Source organism: Dromiciops gliroides, chromosome 2 (genome assembly GCF_019393635.1).
Source record: "Dromiciops gliroides isolate mDroGli1 chromosome 2, mDroGli1.pri, whole genome shotgun sequence".
In the NCBI taxonomy this organism is placed as follows: Eukaryota; Metazoa; Chordata; class Mammalia; order Microbiotheria; family Microbiotheriidae; genus Dromiciops; species Dromiciops gliroides.
In genome coordinates, this window is record NC_057862.1 from 24,264,726 (window position 1) to 24,287,737 (window position 23,012).

Genomic DNA, 23,012 nt, shown 5'->3' on the forward strand with positions numbered 1-23,012 from the left:
GGTGTGAAAGCATTCTTAACATGTCATAATTTGCAGATATCTCAGTTGGCTCAGTTTTTTTGAAGGCTTTCTCATTCCTCTTTCGAAAGGGAAGAGAAAGCTTGTCTCAGCACCAAAGCTTGGAGAAGTAGCTGTGTGGTTAACTCACAACTTGCTCACAGGCAGCCTGGGTCCGGCAGGTCAGCTGGGCAAAGTGCCCTTTAAAAAATGGCTCTTGAAAGGGGAGGAAGAGGAGGAGGAGGAGGAGGAGATGATACTTTTCACTTTTCCTTCAGAGTGAGGATGTCATTGGGTGCCGAGTCAGGTAACAAATGATGGCTCTTTTGGTAGCTGGGATGGTTGCTTAGACAACAGTGAGAGGATATTTCTGTGTGATGGTTTTTCCTCCCAGATCCCCACTTCCCCCCATCAGTCTTTCCTTTTGAAAATGACTAACGTTACACTTTTTTGCTTTTTTAAACCAATAAAGAAATGGTTTTTGTTTTTTTGTTGTTCTGGAAACAGTTTGACCTTTGCGTCCCTTATATGTTCATTCATCCCACCTAGGTTCTGCTAAGCAATGTGTGTGCTCAGGGCATTGTGCCAACGGCTGTGGCAACTACGATTATGAATAGTAAATCGCTCCTGTCCTCAAGGAGCCTGTTATCTGAGAAAGAACGAGAAAATGGGATTCTGGAGCTGGAAGGCAACTTAGAGGCCATCTTGACCCCCACGCCCCTTTTTATAGATGAGACTGAATCTCATAGAGGCTTTGACTTGTCCAAGGTCACACAGTCAGTATGCGTGGGGGTAGAATTCAAATCTAGGTCTTTTGACTCCAGTGACACCACAGGGCATTGGTTCCTATGTCTATACAAATAAATGCCACTGGCCATGATAAAAGTTATGGCGTGGTCCAAATTTGTGAGGACCCTCCTTGCCTTTATTCTCTTCCCCATTCTGGAAGATAGGATTGAATTGGAAGAGGGTGCAATTTCAAATGTTCCAGGCCTCCTGCAGATGGGAACTCTTCATAGTTGGATATTTCAAAGATTTCAAAATTCGTATAACTAGGAGCATTTTCTGTGGCTGGTCAGCACTCTCAGTGGCTGGAGATTAATTGAATTCCCAGGCTCAGCTGAAACACTTTTTATCACAAACTCAATTTCATTGTTGGGGACAAAAACACCAAAAATGTGTAAAAATGCTTCTCACTGAAAGCCTTTCGGCAGAGCCCAGCTCCTTTGCTGGGCATTGAAAGGCAGCCAGATCTAGTGGCAAGAAACCTGAATTTACAATCCCAGAAGCTGGATTTGAATCCTGGACTTGCCATTTAGTGGATAAGCTGTTTTACCTCCCTGGGCTTCAGTTTCTCTTTCCATACAAGGAAGGTGTGGCTCTGGATCGCTTCAGCCCCTTTCTAGCTCACATTCTGTTTCTTGCCCCTCCTCCCTTCCTTCTTTTCTTCCTCCTCTTTCTTCCCAACTTGGCTTTAAGAAATAGTATGTGTTCTTCTTGGGTGGTTTTTTCCTTCTCTGATGATGGGCATATAATTAGGGATGACATAAATAGTAGATGGCAGATTTCTTTAATCTCTTTAAGATTTGTTAATCTTACTATATGTCAACAAACACAACTTGGTCTTTTCTTTACCTAATATCAGGAGTTCAGAGCATTTTCCTGGAGTGGGGCTAAGTATAACAAGATGGCAGATTTTGTCAAGTGAAGGAGGAAGGAGGAGCAGAAAGCATCAGACAAAGTTAGTTAATCTCCACATTTTGGTAAATAAAATGGCTCTTCCCCCCCCCCCCCCTCAACAGAAGTATTGTGGAATGCTTAAATGACTGTAGAAATTACCGTAGTTACCCTACCTGGTCTTGTTTGGGTAGACTAGGCCTAAGAGCATAAAATATTAAGTCAGTTTTTCACTCTTAGAAGTTCATAGGATCATCAACCTGAAGCTCAAAGGGACCTCAGAAGCCATTGGGCTCAAAATCCTACAGATGAAGGAACTGAGGTTCAGGGGGGTTGATTTCCCCAAGGTTATGTGGGAGTAGTAAGCATGAGAGAGAGGGTTTGAACATTGGCCTTGCCTGTCTGAAGGAGACTATTGCTTCCACATGAAACGAGCATCTCTTGAAGGCCTGTGTCTTATTTCTTGGGCTCAGCTAAGTCCTAAGAGCAGTGGTCCCTCTGTCCTTGACAGCATACTGAAGGTGTACCCCCTATTTCTGTTCTAGGAAACATAGATTGGCTCTCAACAAAGGGCTGATGACATAACTGTGTGTGCTTTTGAGGGTTTGAGAGTGGGGCAAGCGCTGTTAAATAAACTAGTTTCTATTTTTAATGGTGAAAGTTGATTCAGTCAGGGACTCCTGCTGTGGTGAATGTACATTGTCAGTGACTGTCACCTGAAAATAAACTTGACCAGTTTTATCATGAGAACAGGACAAGTCTCAATAACTATGGGTGGGAGGAGGAAGATCAATGACATTTTCGGGAAGAAGAATGGAGCCAAAAACTGGAAATCCCTTTAACCCCCCTCCCTTTTTTTTTTTTTTTTTTTTACAAAATTGCGTGGTGATAGAGGCATATGGCAGGGATAACTTCATGAAGAATTCCTCAAGGGGGAAAGTAGGGGCAGCTATATCTAGGTTCCTTGAGGAATCATGAAAATTGGCATTCCAGAATCTGGCACCAAAATATTGGACCCACTGTATTATTCTCTCATGTGATTTATTCAAGCATGCATTCCATGGGACTTCCAGCAAACATTTATTGGGAGCTTGTCCTGTGGCACTAGGCATTGTGGGAGCATAGATGATTAATTTCCCAACTCTACCTTCAAGGAGTTGACCTTCTTTCTATTTGAGTCCTAAAACTAGTAATTTTGTGGTTGTTGTTGATGTTTCATGTCATAGACCTTAAGTCATTGAACCCAACCTCCTCATTTTATGAATGAAGAAACTGAGGCCAAGAAAGGTTAAGTGGTTTGCCCATGTTCACATAGAAAGTAAATATCAGAGACAGGATTTGAACCCATTTCCTCCTAATTCAGCCCATCATGTGTCTTTTGCTTTGGGATTAATTTACTATTAGAATTAAAAGGTACATTGTAGTTTCTATTGTCCATCCACCAACCTAATGTTAAAAAGTAGCTATTCAGGGACAGACAGGTAAGGTGGGGCAGTAGACAGAGCACTGGCCCTGGAGTCAGGAGGACCTGAGTTCAAATTCCGCCTCAGACACTTACTAGCTGTGTGCCTCATGGCAAGTCACTTAACCCCAACTACCTTTAAAAATTAAAAGGTAGCTATCCATACTCAGCTCGAATATTTCTAGGGACAGGAAGCGCCCTACCTTGTAAGCCAGCTCATGCCATACTTGGATAAATCTTTGTTGTACTGAGTTAGAATCTGCCTTCTGGCAACTTCTACCATTAATCCTACCTTTGCTTCCTGGAGCCACTTGGAATATATCCAGTCCCTCTTGCATGTGACTACTTTGGACCTATTTGAGGGCAGTGAATCCTGGCTTCCCTTGCCTCGAAGGCACCTCTTTGCTGGAAGAGGTAGCAACAAAACATGGATGTCCTGACTTTTAATAATAGCTGACATTTTTTTGTAATGCTCTAAGACTCACAAAGTACTTTATTCACTACAACCCAGTGAGGCAGATGGTTTAAGTATCATTGCCTCCATTTAACAAATGAAAAAAACACATTTTTGAAATTAAGTTACTTACCTAAGGTCACTAAGAAACTAGTAAATGTCCAAGGCAGGACTGGTCTTCCTTTGTCTCCATCCAGTGCTCACTTTAATGTGCTCTGCCTCCTTTGGCTAGAAGTATAAAGGTAACCAACTGTGGTTGAAAATTGGCTCTTGTTTTAATCCTGAGTATTTGGTTTTTTTAGTCCATGATATTTTCACAGACTGAGTTTATTTAGAGCTTTTGATTGAAGCCCGAATCATTTACCCTGGCAGAATATATCAATAGTATTGGGAAAACTAGAACTTAAAAATACGAAGCGCTTCTGAGTAATCCAATATAGGATAATTACATTATTAAATAAAGCTGTTGGTCTCACATTATTCCCCTGGCATTGAACACATCATGAGCTGTGCAGAATGAACAGAGCACAAATGAAAGACAAGAGGGAGCATGTCTAAATCATATGTTTATGTTTAAGTGGAGGTTACACAAAACACAAAAGATTGACTTGGTTTCTACATTAAAGCTTCCCAAAGAGCCTTAATATACCTTTGCCATTAGCTAGCAGAGCAAAGATTCCGGGACTGCTCATTGAAATTTTGATTCCTGTCTGCCAAAGCCCCTCAGCCCCATGAGGTAATCAGATGACGCAGGATTTTACTCAAGGCTTTCTCTGGCAACGATTTAAGGATGGTGTCACATTGTCTAGCTCCTTTATTTCCTGTCCTCTAGCCGCCTGTGTTCTGGGATTGAGCAGACAGAGTCCAGTCTTTGCAGCTACTCCTAGAACGTCTCCCTTTGGTTCATATTGCTCCTACCCAGAATTTACTCTGGGGATATATCTGAAAATATGCCTCGGTTTCCTCAGATATGAAAAAAATGAAAAAAAAAATAAAAGGCCTCACATCCTATAAAAGCATTCAGGGTAACAATGAATGCACACATATCTACACGCACATATATGTATATTGGGTAGAGGATAACCTTCATTTCACATTCCTCCCCCAAATACAGAAGACAAAAGGGACTCATGGAAGCCCACAGACAATCAGCACCATGCCACTCTGTCCACTGTGTCACTTGGCTTCCTAGAAGTCCATAGTCCTCTCAAAATGATATTGTGGAGATGTCCATAGAGATATTTTTCATCAATCCAAGCAAAGGCTTGCTTCTGTGGAAATATATTTAAAACCTCTTTTTTAGTAATATTAAAAGTATTCAAAAATATTTTCCTGTAAAGCCCTTTCCAGACTCCTGGAAAAATCTCCAGAAAGGTTTTTCTTAGGGAAATGGATTAAAGGGGATCACTGCATATAATTCTGGTCTTGGACATATTGCTCCCCACCTTCCTGAAATAATTGGCTTAGTGAGAACCTGCCTTTAATTTGTAAAAGATTAAGATATCAATGGAAGGGAGGAGGGCCCTTTGTTTAACTCTGGGAGGGAGGGAGGAGTCCAGGAGGAATGGGAAAGTGATCAAGTTGCTGAACTTCAGCATTATTAACCCAGAACTGTATTGGTACATATTGGGATGTGTTTGTTCAAGATTCTTATAAATACTACCGGGGCTCAAAATCATGTTGAAGTGCAAGGGGGACTCTACCAGTCTGGACATCTCTCTCTCTCTAAACTAGAAATGGTGTAGATATAGATTAATGTTATACTGAATAATATTGTTTCTGACAGATGTTAGCCTACACAAAGAGTATCAGTATTTAAGTATTTTTTTTTTTCTTGGACACTGTACACTAAGCTCATCAAGTATGGTCATGAAAAGGGTGCCGGATTCAAGTCTGAGAATCTGGGTTCAAATTCTAACTCTGTAGTTTATTACTGGTGTGACTTACTTGTAAGTTAACATCTCTGGGCCTCATTTTTATTACCTGTAAAATGAAGAGGTTAGACTAAGAAAAGGTACTTTTTACATATGATCCAGAAACTCCTTTAATTGACCTCCCTACCAAATGACTCAACAAGTTGTGGTGTATGAATGTAATGGAATACTATTGTGCTGTAAGAAAGGATGAGCAAGCAGATTTCAGAAAAACCTGGAAAGACTTAAGTGCACTGATGCTCAGTGTAGTGAGCAGAACCAGGAGAACATTGTACACAGTAACAGCAACATTATGTGATGATCAGCTGTGGTAGACTTGTCTCTTCTCAGCAGTGCAATGATCCAAGATAGTTCAAAGGACTCGTGATGGAAAATGTTCTCTACATCCAGAAAAAAGAACTGTGGATTCGTAATGTAGATTGAACCGTAGTTTCTACTTTTTTTTCTTTTTTGAGGTTTTTCCCTTGTGTTCTGATTCTTCTTTCACAACATGACTAATGCAGAACTATGTTTAATGTGATTGTACATATATAACCTATATCAGATTGCTTTCTGCCTTGAAGAGGGGGGAGGGAAGGGAGGGAGAAAAATTTGGAATTCAGAATGTTATAAAAAATAAATGTTGAAAACTAAAAAAAAAAAATGAATAAACTGACAAAATTTGACACACACACCCCCCCCCCCACCTACAGAGGAAAAAAAAAAGAGGCCCAGAGAGGCTAAGTGTCTTGCCCAAGGTCACACAGTAACAGACCTGGGCCTTGAATCCAGGTCTTTGACATCACCTAACCTAGTGCAGTGGACTCACTGCCATCCAGGCCACAAGACCATGGTTGTTTTGGCCACAGCAACTCACAAAGACTGACTTCTAAGTCAAAGAGTATTTGCAATCTGCATTGGCAGAGGGATTACTCACAAAGACAGCACAGAACCTATGCCTATGCATAAGAAATCATCAGAATATTCAAAAATATTCCTCTCTGATTTTCATAGCACAACAACATATATAACTTCCAAGGAGTCTTTCCATTGTGTAGTGTAGAATCTATTAATTTGCATACTAAGGCCAAGAGTCTTGGTGAGTGAGTGGGAGCTGTGAAAATGACCTTGTTTGAGTCAATTCCTCAGTGAGTGAGCATGTCAGAAGAAAGTTCTCAAAAGAATTACAAGCTACCAAAAAAAGAAAAAAGAAAGAATGCTACAGATCACTAAAAAGAGAAATGCAAATCAAAACAAATTTTGGGGCAGCTAGGTGGCACAGTGGATAGAGCACAGGCCCTGGAGTCAGGAGTACCTGAGTTCAAATCTGGCCTCAGACACTTAACACTTACTAGCTGTGTGACCCTGGGCAAGTCACTTAACCCCAATTGCCTCACTAAAAACAAAACAAAAACACAAAACAAAACAAATTTTGATAAAATTGGCAAAGATAACAAAAGATAAATCTAGTGAATATTGAAGTGTTTGCGGAAAGACAGGCACTCTCATACATTATTGGTGGAGTTGTGAATTGGTTCAATTATTCTGAAAATCCATTTGGAATTATGGGTAGAAAATGACTAAAAAGTTCATACCGTTGACCCAGAAATCTCACTGGTAGGCGTATTCCCCAAGAAAGTCAAAGATAGGGGTTGGAAGTGGTCCTATATATAGCAAAATATTTTTAACAGCCCTTTTTGTAGTAGCCAAGAATTGTAAATACAACAGTCATCCATTGATTGGTAGATCACTAAACAGACTGTGGTACATGAATAGTACTGTTCCATGGTAAATAAAAAATAATAATATAAGGAAGCCTGGGAAGTATTTGGAAATGAAGGTGATATGAAAACCAAAAATTCCCAGTAATTTTTTAAAAAAGAAAATCACCTTGTCTAAAGTCTACTGAAGTGTGTAGTAGAAGAGCCTAGTGAAGGTTTATTGCTTGTTTTTGTTGTAAATGTGTATGGTTGTGAGTTTGCGTTGAGAGAGAGGGAGAGAGGTTGTGTTTATTTTTGAGGGGTGTGTCTAATCAGAGTCAAAACTACAACTGGGTTCATTGTCTATTTATATATACATTCTATGAACAATCCTGGGTGTGGGCATTTAGACTAGTTTTCATTCTAAGAAGTAGAGAGCGGTCACACTCCCAGCTTTGAAGTTCATGCCAGGGTTAGGTGAGTTTACAGGGCAGCCTAACAACTCAGTTGTTGCTATCTTCACTAAGAGACCAGAACTGGCACTGATTTTCTTGATGAGCCCAAGGACCTTCTGTATTTATTGGAGGTTTTTGCCTTTAGTATCAGACCCTTAGCAGTTGGGCTGGACAGTGCTTTGGCCCCTAGGATACTGCTTTAGTGTTTCTGGTAAAAATTGTTTTCGACAGGCTGAAAGAATAGAAACAGAGTAAATGGAAGAGTCCAGTAATGGGATTGTTGGTTAATCAGACCACTTTTAAGTGTTGGTAGTTGGCAAGTTGTATTTTTCCTGTGACGTTAGTTGCTGTTCAGTGGAGCAGGATGAAATTAGGCATTATTTTACATTAGCATGGTTTTATGTATTTAGGAACATAAAATATTTATGATTCTTTGAATTACTTCTTTGATGTGCAAAGGCAGTTGGCTATAATGTGAATTATTATCATACGCTTGCCACACAAACCAACACCAAGCTTATATGTATAATCAGATGATGTACATGGATGAGTGTCTCACATGTTACCTTTATAAATCTACTTGTTATACTTTTCAGGGAGTTGACAGGTATTGGACCGCATATGGCTCTGAGGGGATGGACCTTTTCAAAGTGGGGAGGCAGCCTAGGAAAAGGGAAATGTTAGCTCTGCTTCTGGTTGACCCTAGCCACTTTGCTCTTGGTCCATGACTATGAGACATCAGTAGGTGTCTAGCTGGCTTGTTCTCTACTAGGTTGTAGCTTTTCCTATTCGTGCCTTTGACTAGGTTGGTAGTGTGTGGATTCCTGACCAGTTTGAAATTTATGGGGTTATGGGATCGTGAAATTTTAGAGGTAAAAGTTGCCTCAGAGATCATCTAGTACAAATGGATGAGGAAACTGACCAAGAGAGGAGAAAGGATTTGCCAAAGGTCATCAGATCCTAGATTTAGAATTGGAAGGGACTTCGAGGTCAGTTGGGGGTTGAGACTTTCTAATAGTTGAATGAAGCTCCACTTATAGATTTACAGCAAGACATAGAGACAAGAGTCAAAGAAGACAAGAAAGCTTGGAAGGATTGCAATTTGTGCTGTGAGGAGGAATACACATATTGAAGAGATCATAGATTCATCAAAGTATCACACAGACTATTCTTAGTTAAGTGACTTTCCCAAAGCCATACAGCTAGGAAGTAGGTTTTTGTTTTTTTTTTTCTGTATTTGATTGCTGGCTGATGATACTCAGTGCAGGTGCTCTGCAAACCCAACCTGCTTCTTTCTTAGTTATCTTTCCCCTTCTCCTTCTTCTTCCTTTATTACTGACCCCCTTATTTGTTGACCTGGTTATAATTTGTTCTAGATTTGAACCCTACCCTGCTCAGGTTTACATCTGTTATCACTGGTCACTAGATGATGAGTTCCTTGGGGGGAGGGACTATTTTTTGCCTCTTGTTGTATCTTCAGTCCTCAGCACAGTGCCTGACATGTACTAGGTGCGTAATAAATGTTTATTGACTGACTGGTCACAGTTTTACTACATGTGAAATGATCTTGAAGATATCTTTTATCTCTCAAATGTTATGGAAACAGTTAGGTGTGGTTAAATGTGGGCTTCAGTCCTTACTATGTTACTGGTAGACTGTAAGTTCACTGCTACTGTGGGATAGTCAGTTAGGACAGAAGAATTTCCTCCTTTTCCTTTCATGCTCACTGTAGTTCAGGTGTATAGCAAAAACATATAAGGATCATAGTATTTAGAGTGGCCAGTGGTCTTAGAAATACTTAGATATAATGTTAATCTCTATCACAGATTAAATTTTGTAAGTTTAAGGGACTAAACCCCATTAGGTGTTCCCTATGTTTGTTGTTTCATTTGTGTCCAACACTTCATGGCCCCATTTAGGATTTTCTTGGCAAAGATCCTAGAGTGGTTTACCATTTCCTTTTCCAGCTCATTTTACAGATGAGGAAACTGAGGCAAACCAGGTTAAGTAACTTGCCTACAATCACACAGCTATTAAGTGTTTGAGGCTGGATTTGAACTCAGGTCTTCCTGACTCAAGGCTCAATGCTATCCCTACTGCAGCACCTAGCTCTGTGTTGTTGTGTGTAGGATAGATGTTCCCTGTAACTGAGGTTAAATGATTCATCCAAAGCCACATAGCCAGTCAACCAAAGGACAATGGAGAGACAAATGGTAGGCAGGAATACCACATTTTACCAATTAGTTTTGCTGGAGAAACAGAGGAAGCAACTGCTGATTCCCCACCCTACACCCCCCAACCCCCACTGTCCCAAGAATACTCCCCATCTACTCTGCATGTATCTTGTAAATAACTAGTAGTTTACACAGTTTCCCCCAATAGATTGTGAGTTTCTTGAAGGCAGGGGACATTTTTGTCTTTCTATACCCAGTGTGTAGCACAGTGCTTGACAGTTGTTGTTGTTGGTTTTTGTGAGGCAAATGGAGCTACGTGACTTGCCCAGGGTCACACAGCCAGTACGTGTCAGGTGTCTGAGGCCTGATTTGAACTCAGGTCTTCCTAACTCCAGGGTCAGTGCTCTATCCACTGCAATCTAGTTTCTTAAACTGTGAGTCACGCCCCCATATGGGGTCACATAACTGAATGTGGACAACATTAAAAAGTTATGTGTACTTGTTTCATAGACCTATATACCCAGGGTCATATAAAAGTTTCTTGGTGAAAAAGGGTTGCGAGTGGAAAATGTTTAAGAAGCCCTGGTCTAGAACACAGGCTCTTAACCTGGGTTCCTTTGTAATCCTCTGTGTTTTACTTTATGCATTTAAAAACATTATTCGGAGAAGGGGCTCTTAGATTTTATGACACTTTGAAAAAGATACATGACACAAATAGGAAGAAGAACTCTCAGGATACAGGAAGTCCCCAGAAGGTTGGGTGACCCTCCCCACTTAACAGGAAGATATGGACAAGAATCACAGAAGATGAGAACTGGCTTAGGTGGATTACAGTTTGTGTTGAAAGGGGGAGTGCTCATATCAAAGACATCACAGATGCATCAAGTATTATGCAGACCATCAGTAAGTGGAAAGAGGAATTGAGTTTGGTTCTTCTGAGTCTCATTCAAGTATCTTTTCCCTAGATTAGTCTGTCTCTTTTGGAGGAGAGAGAATTTTGTTGCCTAAAGAGAGCAGCGTTTCTCAAGTAGAGGACTCATGGTAGAGAGTGGCAGGAAATAAAACTGCATAAAAAGACAGGGTCAGGGGGTCTCTGTATAGGGTGGAGGGCCTTGGATACCAGGCAGTGAAGTGTTGACTGGATATGGTAGTCACTAAAAGAAATCTTCCAATTCTTTAATGGGGACATAAAGTGTTTTAAACTTAATCTGTCAGCGCTGGGCAGGATAGATTAGAGTATAGAGTGTCATCTTAGAAAAAAATGCAGTTACCCAGATATCCAGTAGTGTGAACTTGGTTTGGACATAAAGGAAAAGGGAGCCATCTCAGGAAACCTCTGATCAACAGTACTTAATTATTGATGGCCTAGAGGGGCAAAGAAAAGGAGTCAGAGATATCCCCAAAGTTCTGAGCCTGGATATGGAGAATGGTACCATTGCATATGGGGAAAAGTGAGGATTGTTTATGGAGGAAAGATGAGTTTGGTTTTTGATGTGTTGAATGTTAATAAACACTCTGTCCTTTAACCTGCTAAAGGACCACACTGCTCCCCTGCGGGGTGTCCCCAGGGGACTCTGTGTTTTAGGTCAGCCCAGGGATTCTTTGAACAATTAACTCTGTCACCCTCCAGGACACAAATATGGCTCTGTGCCTGACCTGCCTGGTCCATTTACCACGTGTATCCAGCACCTGGGTAGTGTTCTACGGGGAGTGAAACCTTTTGTTATTATAGTTCCCCTGATGATACATAATGTTCATACAATAACAATGAAAGAATGGGAAGGGAGAGTGAATGCTGATTGAGAGAGAATGTGAAAGACCAAACAAAACCCTCTAAGTTACTGAGGCCTGAAAGAAAGAGAAAATCCAGAGGCTGATGAAATAAGGGAGGGTGAAAGCCAGCCAGGGTGGTGAGGGCAACCAGATGCCAAAAGGTATGATAACTCAGAGACACAAGGTGGAGCCGTGTTGGGCTTGCAGTTGGGAATTCCCAGTCCAAATCCAGCCTTAGACATTTCTTATAGCTGGGAGATGCTCTGCAGGTTGATCAACCTCCCAGTCCCGTAGTTTCTTCATTCTAGAAAAGGAGGGGGTTAATGTTGGCTTCCTGGCTGTTCCTCCATTTCTGAACCGTGCATTTTCACTGGCTAGCCATCCCACATCCCTGAAACTCTCTCCCTCCTCACCTCCACTTCTGAGTTTCCTCTGAATCCCAGCTAAAATTCGACTTTCCACAAGAAGCCTTTTCTGAGCCATCTTAATACCATTCTTTCCCCTCTGCTGATTATCTCCAATTTTCTTGTCTGCATCTTGTTTGTTCGTAGTTGCTTCCATGCCTCTTTACCCATTGGGCTGTGAACTACTTGAGAGCAGAGGTTTTGGGTTTATGGTTTTATTTTGTCCTTCTTTGCACCTCCACTCAACACTTATCATGGTTCCTGGAACACAGTAGGCACTTACTAAATGCTTCTTGACTTGGTAGACTCTCAAGTCCCTTCCAACTTTTTATTTTTTCCTTTTGTCATTCCTGTGAATTTATCAGCATATATCTCCCCAGTAGCATCCCTACGTGAACACTTCACTGTTCCCCAGAAAGTTTCTCCATCTTTTTTCTTCCTGGGCTAAAACAAGAGAGTTGAGCTATCTAAATTCTCCATAGTAACATCCTTGGCCCATTACTGCCATTAAGTTTTTACCTCCTCCAGGAGACCAAAATGAATGTAACCATTCCACATTATATTCTTGTAGGTCATTGGAAATATGATCTGGGCTGTAGGCAAGATTTGAGGGGAGTTATGGGAATTAGATGTCAGGGAAATTTTTAAGTCCTATGGAAGAACAAAAACAACAAAGTTTCCAGGCTGAAGCAAATAGGTTTATTGAGAGAGGGTTAGTCCCCCAACAAAGCCAATAGGTTTATCGAGAGAGTTTTAGTCTCCCAATAAAGCCAGTCATCTGAAAAGATGACGTTGGATCTGAAAGACCCAGGATTACAAAATCCATGGGTTTATATACCCTTCCAAAAGTTACACTTATACAACATTTTATTAATCTTTATTAGTTGTACTTCTAAAATTAAAACATATTCTTAGGAAATATGAGGAACTACCTAAATGACCATGAATGTCAACATTATGATGACAATAGGGTGTGTCATTGTCAGGCCACTGGTCAGCAGCGTGAACTCTTTTAAGAAAAGTATGTCACTCATGGTTACTAAAATACAGCATTGCTGACTACTATATCTTGTGAGATTACTTAATGCTTGACATTAGAAAGTTAAACAGAAGAGAGACTTAACCTTTTGACCTTATGTAATTGTAACAAAATAATATCTAAATATAATAAATCAAAATTTTTCAGTTAATATATTGATTATTATCTTAATCAAATCACTTATAACTATGGTGAATCTCTTATAACTAAGGGATGGGGAAAATCTCACTCACATAGAGATGGAGCTTTGGGAATCAATCACAGGTGTGATGACTGTGGTGGTCAAAGAAACAAAAAAAAATATCTCTTTTTTTTGAAGAGATGAGCATAGGGAGGAAAAAGCAGAGGGTCAAGGAACGTACCAAGAATGAATAAAGGAAGAAAAAGAAGATCAAAGAAATGAGACAAGGAATGAACAGGGAAATGGGAGAATTTCATTTGAATTAAAAAATTAAATGACTACCATGTTGGCCCCTGAGGATAGATAGAAAGACAAAAATGAAAGTGTTTCTGATAACGGAGGGAATGAGAGGGAGGGTCAGTAGATACAGCAAGTACCCAACTAAATAGAAACAGAGTTATAAATTATAAAAAAGTAATACAAAAAATTTCAGAAGGGAGGAAGAGCACTAAGCTGGATGTTAGGGAGCAGATATCTGAACTCTAGGACAATCTATCTGTGCTGTACTTTAAAGGAATTTCATGGGATTTTGTGAGACTCAATTAAGAGTTTGGGCATTTCACATGTTGGGGACCACCTCTGCAAAGGCGTTGCGGTGGGAAATGGAATGTTATGTTAAAGTAAAAGCTAGCAAGAGGCCACTTTGACCAGAATGGAGAGTATGTGTTGGAGAGTAATGAGAAGTAAGAATGGAAAAGCAGTGAGCGCCATATTTTGTGTGGAAGGCTTTATGTGCTAGACTCAGCCTTTTGCATTCTATTCCAGAGACAGCAGGGATCATGGAAGATTTGTAAACAGGGGAGAGGTATGGTCATATCCGTGTTTTAGAAGTGTCAATTTGGCAACTGTATGGAGGATGGATTGGAGACAGGGCCAAAATAATAATAGCGAGACCAATTAGGAGGCTCTGTCAGTAGGCCAAGTGAATTGCCGAAGGCCTAAACTCAAAACAAAACAAAACAAACGAACAAAAAAAAAACCCCAAAGACATAAAACTCACCATTCTGACTTGGGGAAGGAGGTGGATGGGACAGATGTTATGAAGGTAAGATTCGATGACTGATTGGCTCTGAGAGGTAGGGGAGAGGGAAGAGTCAAGAATTAACTCTAAGGCTGTGAACTTGGGTCACTAGAAGGATGGCAGGGGACCTCAATAGAAACAGAAAAATTTAGAGAAGGGAAATATGATGAGTACCATTTTGGATGTGTTCCATTTGTGATGTCTATAGGCCATCCCTTGGAAGATATGCAATATGTAGTTGATGATGAGATAATGATGGGGGGAGGGGAGGGGAGGGATGTCTTTGATGAGCTCACCAAGGAAGAACCTGAAGGGTATGAGTTCATAACCTGGGAGCTGTTGTCTCATTAAAAATATTTTGATGACTATATTTTAATGTTTTATTTCCTTTATAATCCTATGTATTTTAAAAAATGAATTTAAAAATCATATTTTCTTGCTGGTAAGTTTAATCAGTCTGCTGGTGCAGATGGGGTGGGGGGGGTCCATGATACAATAAAAGGTCAAAAATATCTGGTGCAGGGGGCATCTAGGTTGTGCAGTGGCTAAAGCAGTGGCCCTGGATTCAGGAGGACCTGAGTTCAAACCCAGCCTCAAACACTTGACACTTACTAGCTGTGTGACCCTGGGCAAGTCACTTAACCCTCATTGCCCCACCCAAAGGAAAAAAAAAGAATACCTGTTTGTAGGGGGAGGAAGAAAAAAGAGAACAGGGCTTAGAATTGAATAAGAGGTCCGCCACTGAGGGACATAAGTATGATGAACTTGACAAAAGGGGACTAAGAAGAAATGGTCAGCCAGGTAGAAGAAAAACCAAGAGGGGGCAGCCAAGGGAAGGTAGATGTGTAGGAGGAGGGACGTACTGACTGTCAGATGTTAAGGAATGGTCAGGTAGAATGAAGGCAGAGGAAGGGGCCAGTGGGGTTCAGCCATTGAGATTGTTGTGCACCTTGGAGAGAGCAACTTCAGTTGAGTGTTGGGAGATGATTGCAGGGCACTGAGAAGTGAGAAATGGTCTAGTGAAGGATGACTGACTGGGCTAAAAAGTTTCAGGAAAGCCATGATGCTCAACATTGCTGCTGAGGGGCCAAAAAAGGGCCTGTTGGATACAGCATGCTACACTGAGAGGAGCATTGAACTAGGAAGCAGGGCGGTGGGTTCTGGTCCCAGTTCTGCCACTGACTGTTTAGGTGACTTTGGGCAAGGGATCTTGGTCTTCTCATCTCCGAGAGGAAGACATTGGAATAGACAGGTGATCTTTAAGTGTCCTCCTAGCTCTTAAGGTTCTGATTCTGTGATTTGCCTCAGGCTGTAGTTATTGATGAGAGGTTAAGGAATGTAAGAGGTCTGTCCCCAATGCCTCGAATGCTTTACCTCCTTACTTCTGCCTCTTGAAAGCCCTGGTTTCCTTCCCTAGGTTCCTTAGCTGCTAGTTCCCCTCATCTCTGTAACACCTTCTATGTGTTTGGCATATACTTCTATATGTATATATATATATATATATATACTCTTCAGCTAAAACATAAGCTCCTTGAGGGCAGGCACTGTTCTGCATTTTGTCTTTGTATCCCTAGTACCTGCCACATAGTAAGTGCTTAATAATGTTCATTGATTGATTGATTGCTGGTTAAGGCAAGAGTCAGCATGGTATATTGAATAGAGAGTTGGTCTCCACATCATCAGGACTGGGGTTCAAGTGTTCATCTTCATCTTTTCCCTACCAGAAATTTAGACTCTGCCCCTGGGATGCTGGGTGCTCATAAGCAAATTTTTGTCTCATGTTGCCCACAGGGAGACCTCTCTCCCTCCCTCCTTCACTTCCTTCCTTCCTTCCTTCCTTCCTTCCTTTCTTCCTTCCTAGAAATATGAGAATAATGCCTGCATTATCTACTTTACATTGTTTTTGTGAGAAATATATACAGAAATCCCATCTTTTATATGAAGTCGTCCCCAACTTCTCTTAATTCCTGTGTCTTCCTTCTTTTAATTATTTTGTGTTTATCATCTATAGCTCACTTTGTATAAATTTGTTTGCATATTGTCTGCTCCATTAGATTGTAAGTCCCTTGAGATCAGAGACTGTCTTTTGCCTCTTTTTGTATCCTTAGCATCTAGCACAGTGCCTGGCACGTGCTAGACACTTAATATTTACTGACTGACTGATTGATTGAAATAAAGCTCTCGATATCAAATTCAATTCTTTCATTTTGCAGATGAGGAAACTGTGACCCCAAATTTGAATCCAGATCCTCTGACTCTACAGTCAGTAAAGAGTGTTCTGTCGATCTGGAGAGGGGTTGTAGGACTAGTCCCATAGGGAATACTCAGATGAAGGAATGCCCCTTACTAATTCAAGTTGGCCCCTTTTGGTCAATTTTTAGTTTTAGACGTTTGCTTGGGTCACTGACAGGTTAACTGACTTGCCAAGTGTCAGTCAACAGACAATTTTAGTGCCTAATATTTGCATGTGCTGTGCTAAACTTTGGTAATATTTTTAAAAAGCAAAAACAGTCTGGTATGTATTACAGGCAAGATTTGAACCCAGGTCTTCTTGACTTTGAGGGACTAACTTTCTGTCACTATGCACTATTACATTTTCTTCTCTTCTTCTCTTCTTCTCTCTCTGTAATATAGAAATACATGCACACACATGTATATATGTGCACATGCATATATGTGTATACATATAATTTATATATCATGTTTTATAGATGCTTATTGAATTCAGTTCAGGTTGAAGAAACTGTAGTGTGTCCCATTAGAAGGGCAATGTGGACTTCCTTGTGTCCCCTTTGTATTAACTCAGGTACATCAGCAATATTTGTCTAGGGTTAATACCTGGTTTGCTGAGGGCTAATGTAATTGCATGATGAGTGTGCTAAGATTCCTTTCTTGGAGGTTCATACTCACCCAGGGACTGGAAGAGTATTAAGAACCTGAGTCAGCGCTTGCCTTTGTGGTTGGTTATCAGAATAATAAAAATGAACATGCAGTTTGGGTCTGAAAAGTAATAATTCCTGGGACCTCTTCATTCATGTATACACACATGCATGTACACGTTTGTGTATGCATGTATATGTGTGCGTGTGGACAGCTTTCATTTTTTTCCGCTTTGTTTTCTTTATTAGAGTCCTTTCTTTCCTTTTAAATTCTGGCATTAGATAATGTGGTAGGGTCAGTTTCTGTGAATCCACAGTGAAATAGACTAGTGGTTTCGAAATTTAACCATACTTGGGTTGATGAGTTGCCTGCAGTTGGGTATTTTTGTGTCGATTTGTGTGCCTGTATGTGTGAGAATGAGACACAGATCTCTGGATTGAATCTTGAAAAATGAGCTTATTCACCAATGACAGAAGAAGAGCTACATTTTTTCTTGGTTAATAAATGATTTGTTTGACTTGCTTTGTATACCAGCCAGAACCAGTCATACCATTTCTTGGAAAGTATCTGAAGCAACTGGTAATTGAAATGATAATCATTTGATCATACCAGGGCTATTTGAGAATAACACTTATCCCCAAACATGTCTGATTTGGGGAGCTATATTTTATGGCCACTGATGCTACAAAATATTTTTCTAATGTTGAGGGTGATATATTGTGAGACTTCATTATCTGCTCGTGCATTCTAAACAAGGCTTCCACAGTGTTCTGGCCAGGAACTGTGAAGTCGGCTTTGATGCACCACCCAGCCTGAATTTTTATTCTGGCATTTAATAATCACCATGTAATAGCGATGAAATGCACGGCAACTACAGATCTTTTATTTCAAGAGGATGGTGTAATGAAATTGGATGAAATCATCCGTTGAAATTCTCCTTTATAGTATGCCCCATTGTTTACAAAGTATTGAAAAATGTTCATAAACAGAAGATAAAAACACCGTTTCCATTGTCTCCCATTTAGCGGAAGTTCATATTTAATAGCGATAAGGAAAGGGATTCCATTACAAAAGTTTATTTTTTTTTCAAGCCCACAAACGTACATTTCATTTCTGATGAAATATTTATTGTTTTGCTGCAGTGTAATAGATAGACACTGTGCTCAGAAAGCAGTTTGGAATTGGATGAGGAAAAATAAAATTTTACATCTTTTTTTCTAAAACTAGGACTCCATATTGTGGTAAGCTTATCTCCATAACCTTTTGTTTGTTTGTTTCCTATGGAGTAATATATGTGTGTAAATGTGTTTGAAGGGTGGGGAAGGCAGAATCAACTCTGCCTTTTGTTTAACAACCTAGAGACATCTTTCTGTTGTGTGGAAAAAAATGTTGATAGTACAGATATTACAGGCTCTAAAGGGTTTCATAGCTCAAGCTTTCTTCTGTAATGGGAAATGGAAAGAAGTTAGAGAAGTCAGTTCAAGTTGAAATGTCACATGTTTCAAATATTTAAGTTAAGACCAGCGAGTTTATCTTCTGATGCCCTTCCCAACTCATCTTTCTAGGAGGGGGGTCTGTTACATGCAGAGAAATTTATTAACTTACTTTATACATTCTGAGCGAGAAGAGTTGATTGTTTCCTGGAAGCAATTAGATATACTTAAAATTCAAATGCATGTTCCATAGGAGAGACTAAGTTTAAATTGCTTTTCTTAGAACTGTGGGCTTCCCCTCCCCCCTTAAAAAAAATCAGTTCATTTCTCAACTTACAAAGATTTTAAGAAACATGAGAACGTGTAAGTTTTGTTCGGTGGGAAAAACATAACATTTATGGAGTATTTCTTTTGGGATTACATCACAGTTTTATTTAATTTTTAGGACAAAAGTTAAATTCAATATTTGTGTATAAGCCAAGGGAAAATGTACCATAAACATAGGAATTTTCTGGTGAGTCAGAGTTCCAAGAATCCCAGATTTACTTAGTCCATTTATATGAGGACTGGCTAACCATTAGTCATCTAGCCCTCCTTTTTTACATTTCTAGTTAATTGCACCTAAAAAGCTAGCTTTCACCCAAGGCTTTGGATCCACTGAATAATTGACACTGAGAATTGTTTTTAGGGTTACTGCCTTGATATTTTCGGGTATTTTTGATCGTATACATTTTCCTCTAAGTCAGCAGCTAATAGTGATATTGAAAGGCCATAAAAATAAAATGAGTTATTGAATGTTCTTTGGTAAAGAAGGAAAAACCACAATCACACACACACACACACACACACACACACACACACACAAATTATGGTCTCCCCCTTCAAAGCTTACCCAATTCAAGTGGTATGTCAACTAAGACCGTGCTGTACTTTTCACTTTGGACTTGAAAATTACATTTTGGTTTCTTCTTTGATAACCGTTTTCAGGATGAAGTTATTGCAGTTTCCGAAAAGGTAATTGTGAAACTTGAAGACCTGGTCAAATGGGCACATTCAGACTTCTCCAAATGGAAGTGTGGTCTCCGGGCTGGACCAGTGAAACTTGAAGAACTGAGCAAGAATGGACCGAAGGAAGCTTTGCTCAAATACAGGCAGTCGACCTTGAACAGCGGACTCAACTTCAAAGACGTTCTAAAGGAAAAGGCAGACCTTGGTAAATAGAGCTTCCATTCCTTAAAATCTGGTGTATGTCTGTGGGAGGTGGTGGTGGTCTGTGTGTCCATGTTTGCATGTTTGTGGGGGCTAACTTTCTTTTAAGGGACTGTCCAGAAAGACTTGAGGGTCTCAAACCCCCTGCTCCACTGGGACATGTGTTTGACCCAAGGTCTGGATGTTGATCGTGAACACAGATGGGCATAGGAACACATCGCTAACATTTGAAACAAATACATAGTGAGTGCCTACAATGTGAAGTTGTTTCCGCCTTGCCATGGAGGTTACTAAAAATTAAGAATCTGGCCAGAGAATCTTTGATTGTAAACCGGGAGGGGAATTTTGAAGATCATTTATAGTCCAGGACGTCTTAACTTTTTTTGGTTATGTAACCCATGGCAGTCTAATGACACCCATGGATCCCTTCTCAGAATAATGTTTTGGGTTTTTAAAATTCATAATTGAATTTCAGTTAAAGGTAAAGGAAAATAAAGATAACTTAGTTTTCTATCCAAAGTCACAGACCCTCCCCCTCACCCCAAAATCTTTCTGTGGACTCCTGATGTAGTGTGATCCCTCCTTTAATCTAGTCTGATCTTATCCTTTTTAAGGACCAGTAAGGTTATACAACTTATCCGATCTCATGTAGCTAGTAAGTTGGCAAGAGAGAATTCAAACCTAGTTCCATCAATTTAGAACTTGGAAGTTGAATGATTTGCCCTGGGCACCAGAGCCAGTACATGGAAGAGATAGGACTTGACCCCAAGTCTTCCAGACTCCAGGGCTGGTGCTTTAGCCACTAGACTATGCTGTCTCTCAATAAGACATTGCCTACATTTTTTAAAAAGCGTGTTATAGTAATAATCTCTTTGTCTCGATAATGGTCTTTATTTTTTGAAGAGATACCTTATTCATTTGGAACTAGATGTTTTTCCAGTTAATTTGCTATCAGCTCTGTTATTGCAGGCTTCTTTATAGTTGATTACTATAGGGGTTGAATGATCCCCTGTGTTTGCTGGAAGGCATTGGATTCTTTTTTTTTTTTTTTTTTTTTTGCGGGGCAAGTAACTTGCCCAGGGTCACACAGCTAGTAAGTGTCAAGTGTCTGAGGCCAGATTTGAACCCAGGTCCTCCTGAATCTAGGGCCGGGGCTCTATCCAGTGTGCCACCTTAGCTGCCCCCTGGATTCCTCATTTTTCAGGGGCAGTGCCCACATGGAAAGCCCAACATGTGCACAAATGTGTATACACACTGTTAAGAGAAGTTTCCAAACCTGTATTTCCCCTCCATAGTCACAGGGTATGTCTCTTGACTGGGCATCCCTAGATTCCAATTTTTAACTTTAAAACTTCCAAGGACATTGTGGCTCATTTTCCTCCTCACTTGGGGTGACTTGAAAATTACACCGAGATTTTGACTCAACGGCTCAGTCTAGCTACTATTGTTCTGTGTTTCCCTTAAATCTAAGAACCTTTTTTATCTTTTTGGTTGGTTTTTTTTTTTCCTTTTTCCCGTGTGATGGAATATACTGTTACTAACAAACAGACCAGCAGGAAACCCCTGGGAGACAGGAGGATATTGTAGCTGGTACTTCACAAGGAAGCTGATGCATTTTTATACCAGGGTTGATTCTTAATCGAGGCATTACGAATGGAAACAAACAAACAAATTCAATCCTGCCACGGCAGCAGATAATTTAGTGCTTTTATTCTTCAATTTCCATTTTAAAAAAAGGTTCGTTCTTTTGCTATTTGGATCATTTTTCTTTCTTTTTTTTTTTTTCTTTTCTTTTTTTGGATCATTTTTCAAAGGGCCTTACTTAACTCTTTTGATTTAAGGTACTATTAATTAAGGTATAGTATCGAACATCGAGTTGAATTTAATAATTCTTTAGGAATCTGGACCCTGGATTAATCTAGAATATCTGCAGTTGACTTGATCTGCAGTTCAGGCCAAAGAAAGATAAAACAAAGACCTGGAGAGCTGGTTAGGAATCTGTCCTCTGGTGGGTGGCAAATCACTATAACTGAAACTAATTATTTTTGAGCAGAATGCCCTTTAAGGATAGGATTTGGGGCCTTGAAATTCCACTCAGTTGATATGAGCTGTGGGGAATTCAAGACATTGCTTTTGTAATTGGAATGCACACTGTGTCGTAATAACATGCAAAGAGAAACAAAAACTTCCCTTAATGTGATGTTTCCTTTTATCTCCCTGATCTGTGGTTTACAAGTCTGTGTTGTCTGGATTTCTCTTGGGGAGATCGCTGGTGTCACCTACTAGTCACCCATTCCTGTCCCCACACTTTTAGAATGCCCCTTTTTTCCCCAGTTTCTTTGTCCCTTCTCTGAATGCAACTTCAAAATATTTGCTGTCTGCTCTTTTCTTTGCATACAATGATTTTCTTATCTACCTTTCTCCTGGTCTCATTGAAAGCACCTCCAATCCCACATTGTTAATGGTACTTCACATACTTACTAGGCCTTTCCTTGGTAAAGCCTTTCCTTCTCCCCATTGTTCTTCCCAAAGAAAGGAGATGAACTGTGTGATTGCTTAAGACCCTTTCTTTTTCCTTCTGGTGGAAGGAAGCAAAAATGGAAACTTCTCACCTTTCTGGGGATAAAGGAAAACTCCAGAGTGTTGTTTTTTTTTTTAATGACCAAGTCATTTCATCCTGTTTTTTGTTTTTTGTTTTTTAAATAAATAAATAAATAAATACATGGCCCTTTAAGGAATGGATTTTTTTTTAAAAGCATACAAATCTAATTAAAGAACCCAGACTGTTCACTTAGGTAGAACAAGTTCCCTTTAATCCTAGTGTGTCTCACTTCCTGCCTCTTTCTGAATCCGAAAAACAAGAGGGTTCTTACAAATGTGTCTGCCAACCAGTTTCTACTGTGCAAAGAGAAACTCAGCTAGCTCCCATTGACAGTCTTCATTCAAATGACAACAGGTATTCTTCTCACCTCCTCCCTCCTTCCTTCCTGCTATTCCTTTTGGGTAATATTTGCCTGTGTATGTATTGGAGTGCTTTAGATCTCTGGAGTTTTCATTTAAAATCCTATCGTGATTGGTGAAAAGAACAACAGACTTAAGCAAGGGAAAGAACAGAGCCAAGAGTTGAGCCAAGTTCTTTTAGAGAGAAGGAGTGTAGGTCTCCCTTGTCCCCATTGCTGCCTCCTCTGGCTTCCTTTTCCCAGAGTCCAGCACAAAACCAGACTGAGGTTTGACACGATG

General features: G+C 40.1%; 1 protein-coding gene across 5 annotated transcripts in view; it reads left to right on the plus strand.

Annotated features, from left to right (window-relative positions):
- ARID5B (AT-rich interaction domain 5B) overlaps window positions 1–23,012 on the plus strand; it is a 210,543-nt gene that overhangs the window by 16,751 nt on the left and 170,780 nt on the right. For all 5 annotated transcript variants that reach the window (XM_043984027.1, XM_043984028.1, XM_043984026.1 and 2 more), the window contains one exon: window positions 19,551–19,776. In XM_043984027.1, the coding sequence (XP_043839962.1) occupies window positions 19,551–19,776 (226 nt within the window). The remainder of the gene's footprint in view (window positions 1–19,550; window positions 19,777–23,012) is intronic.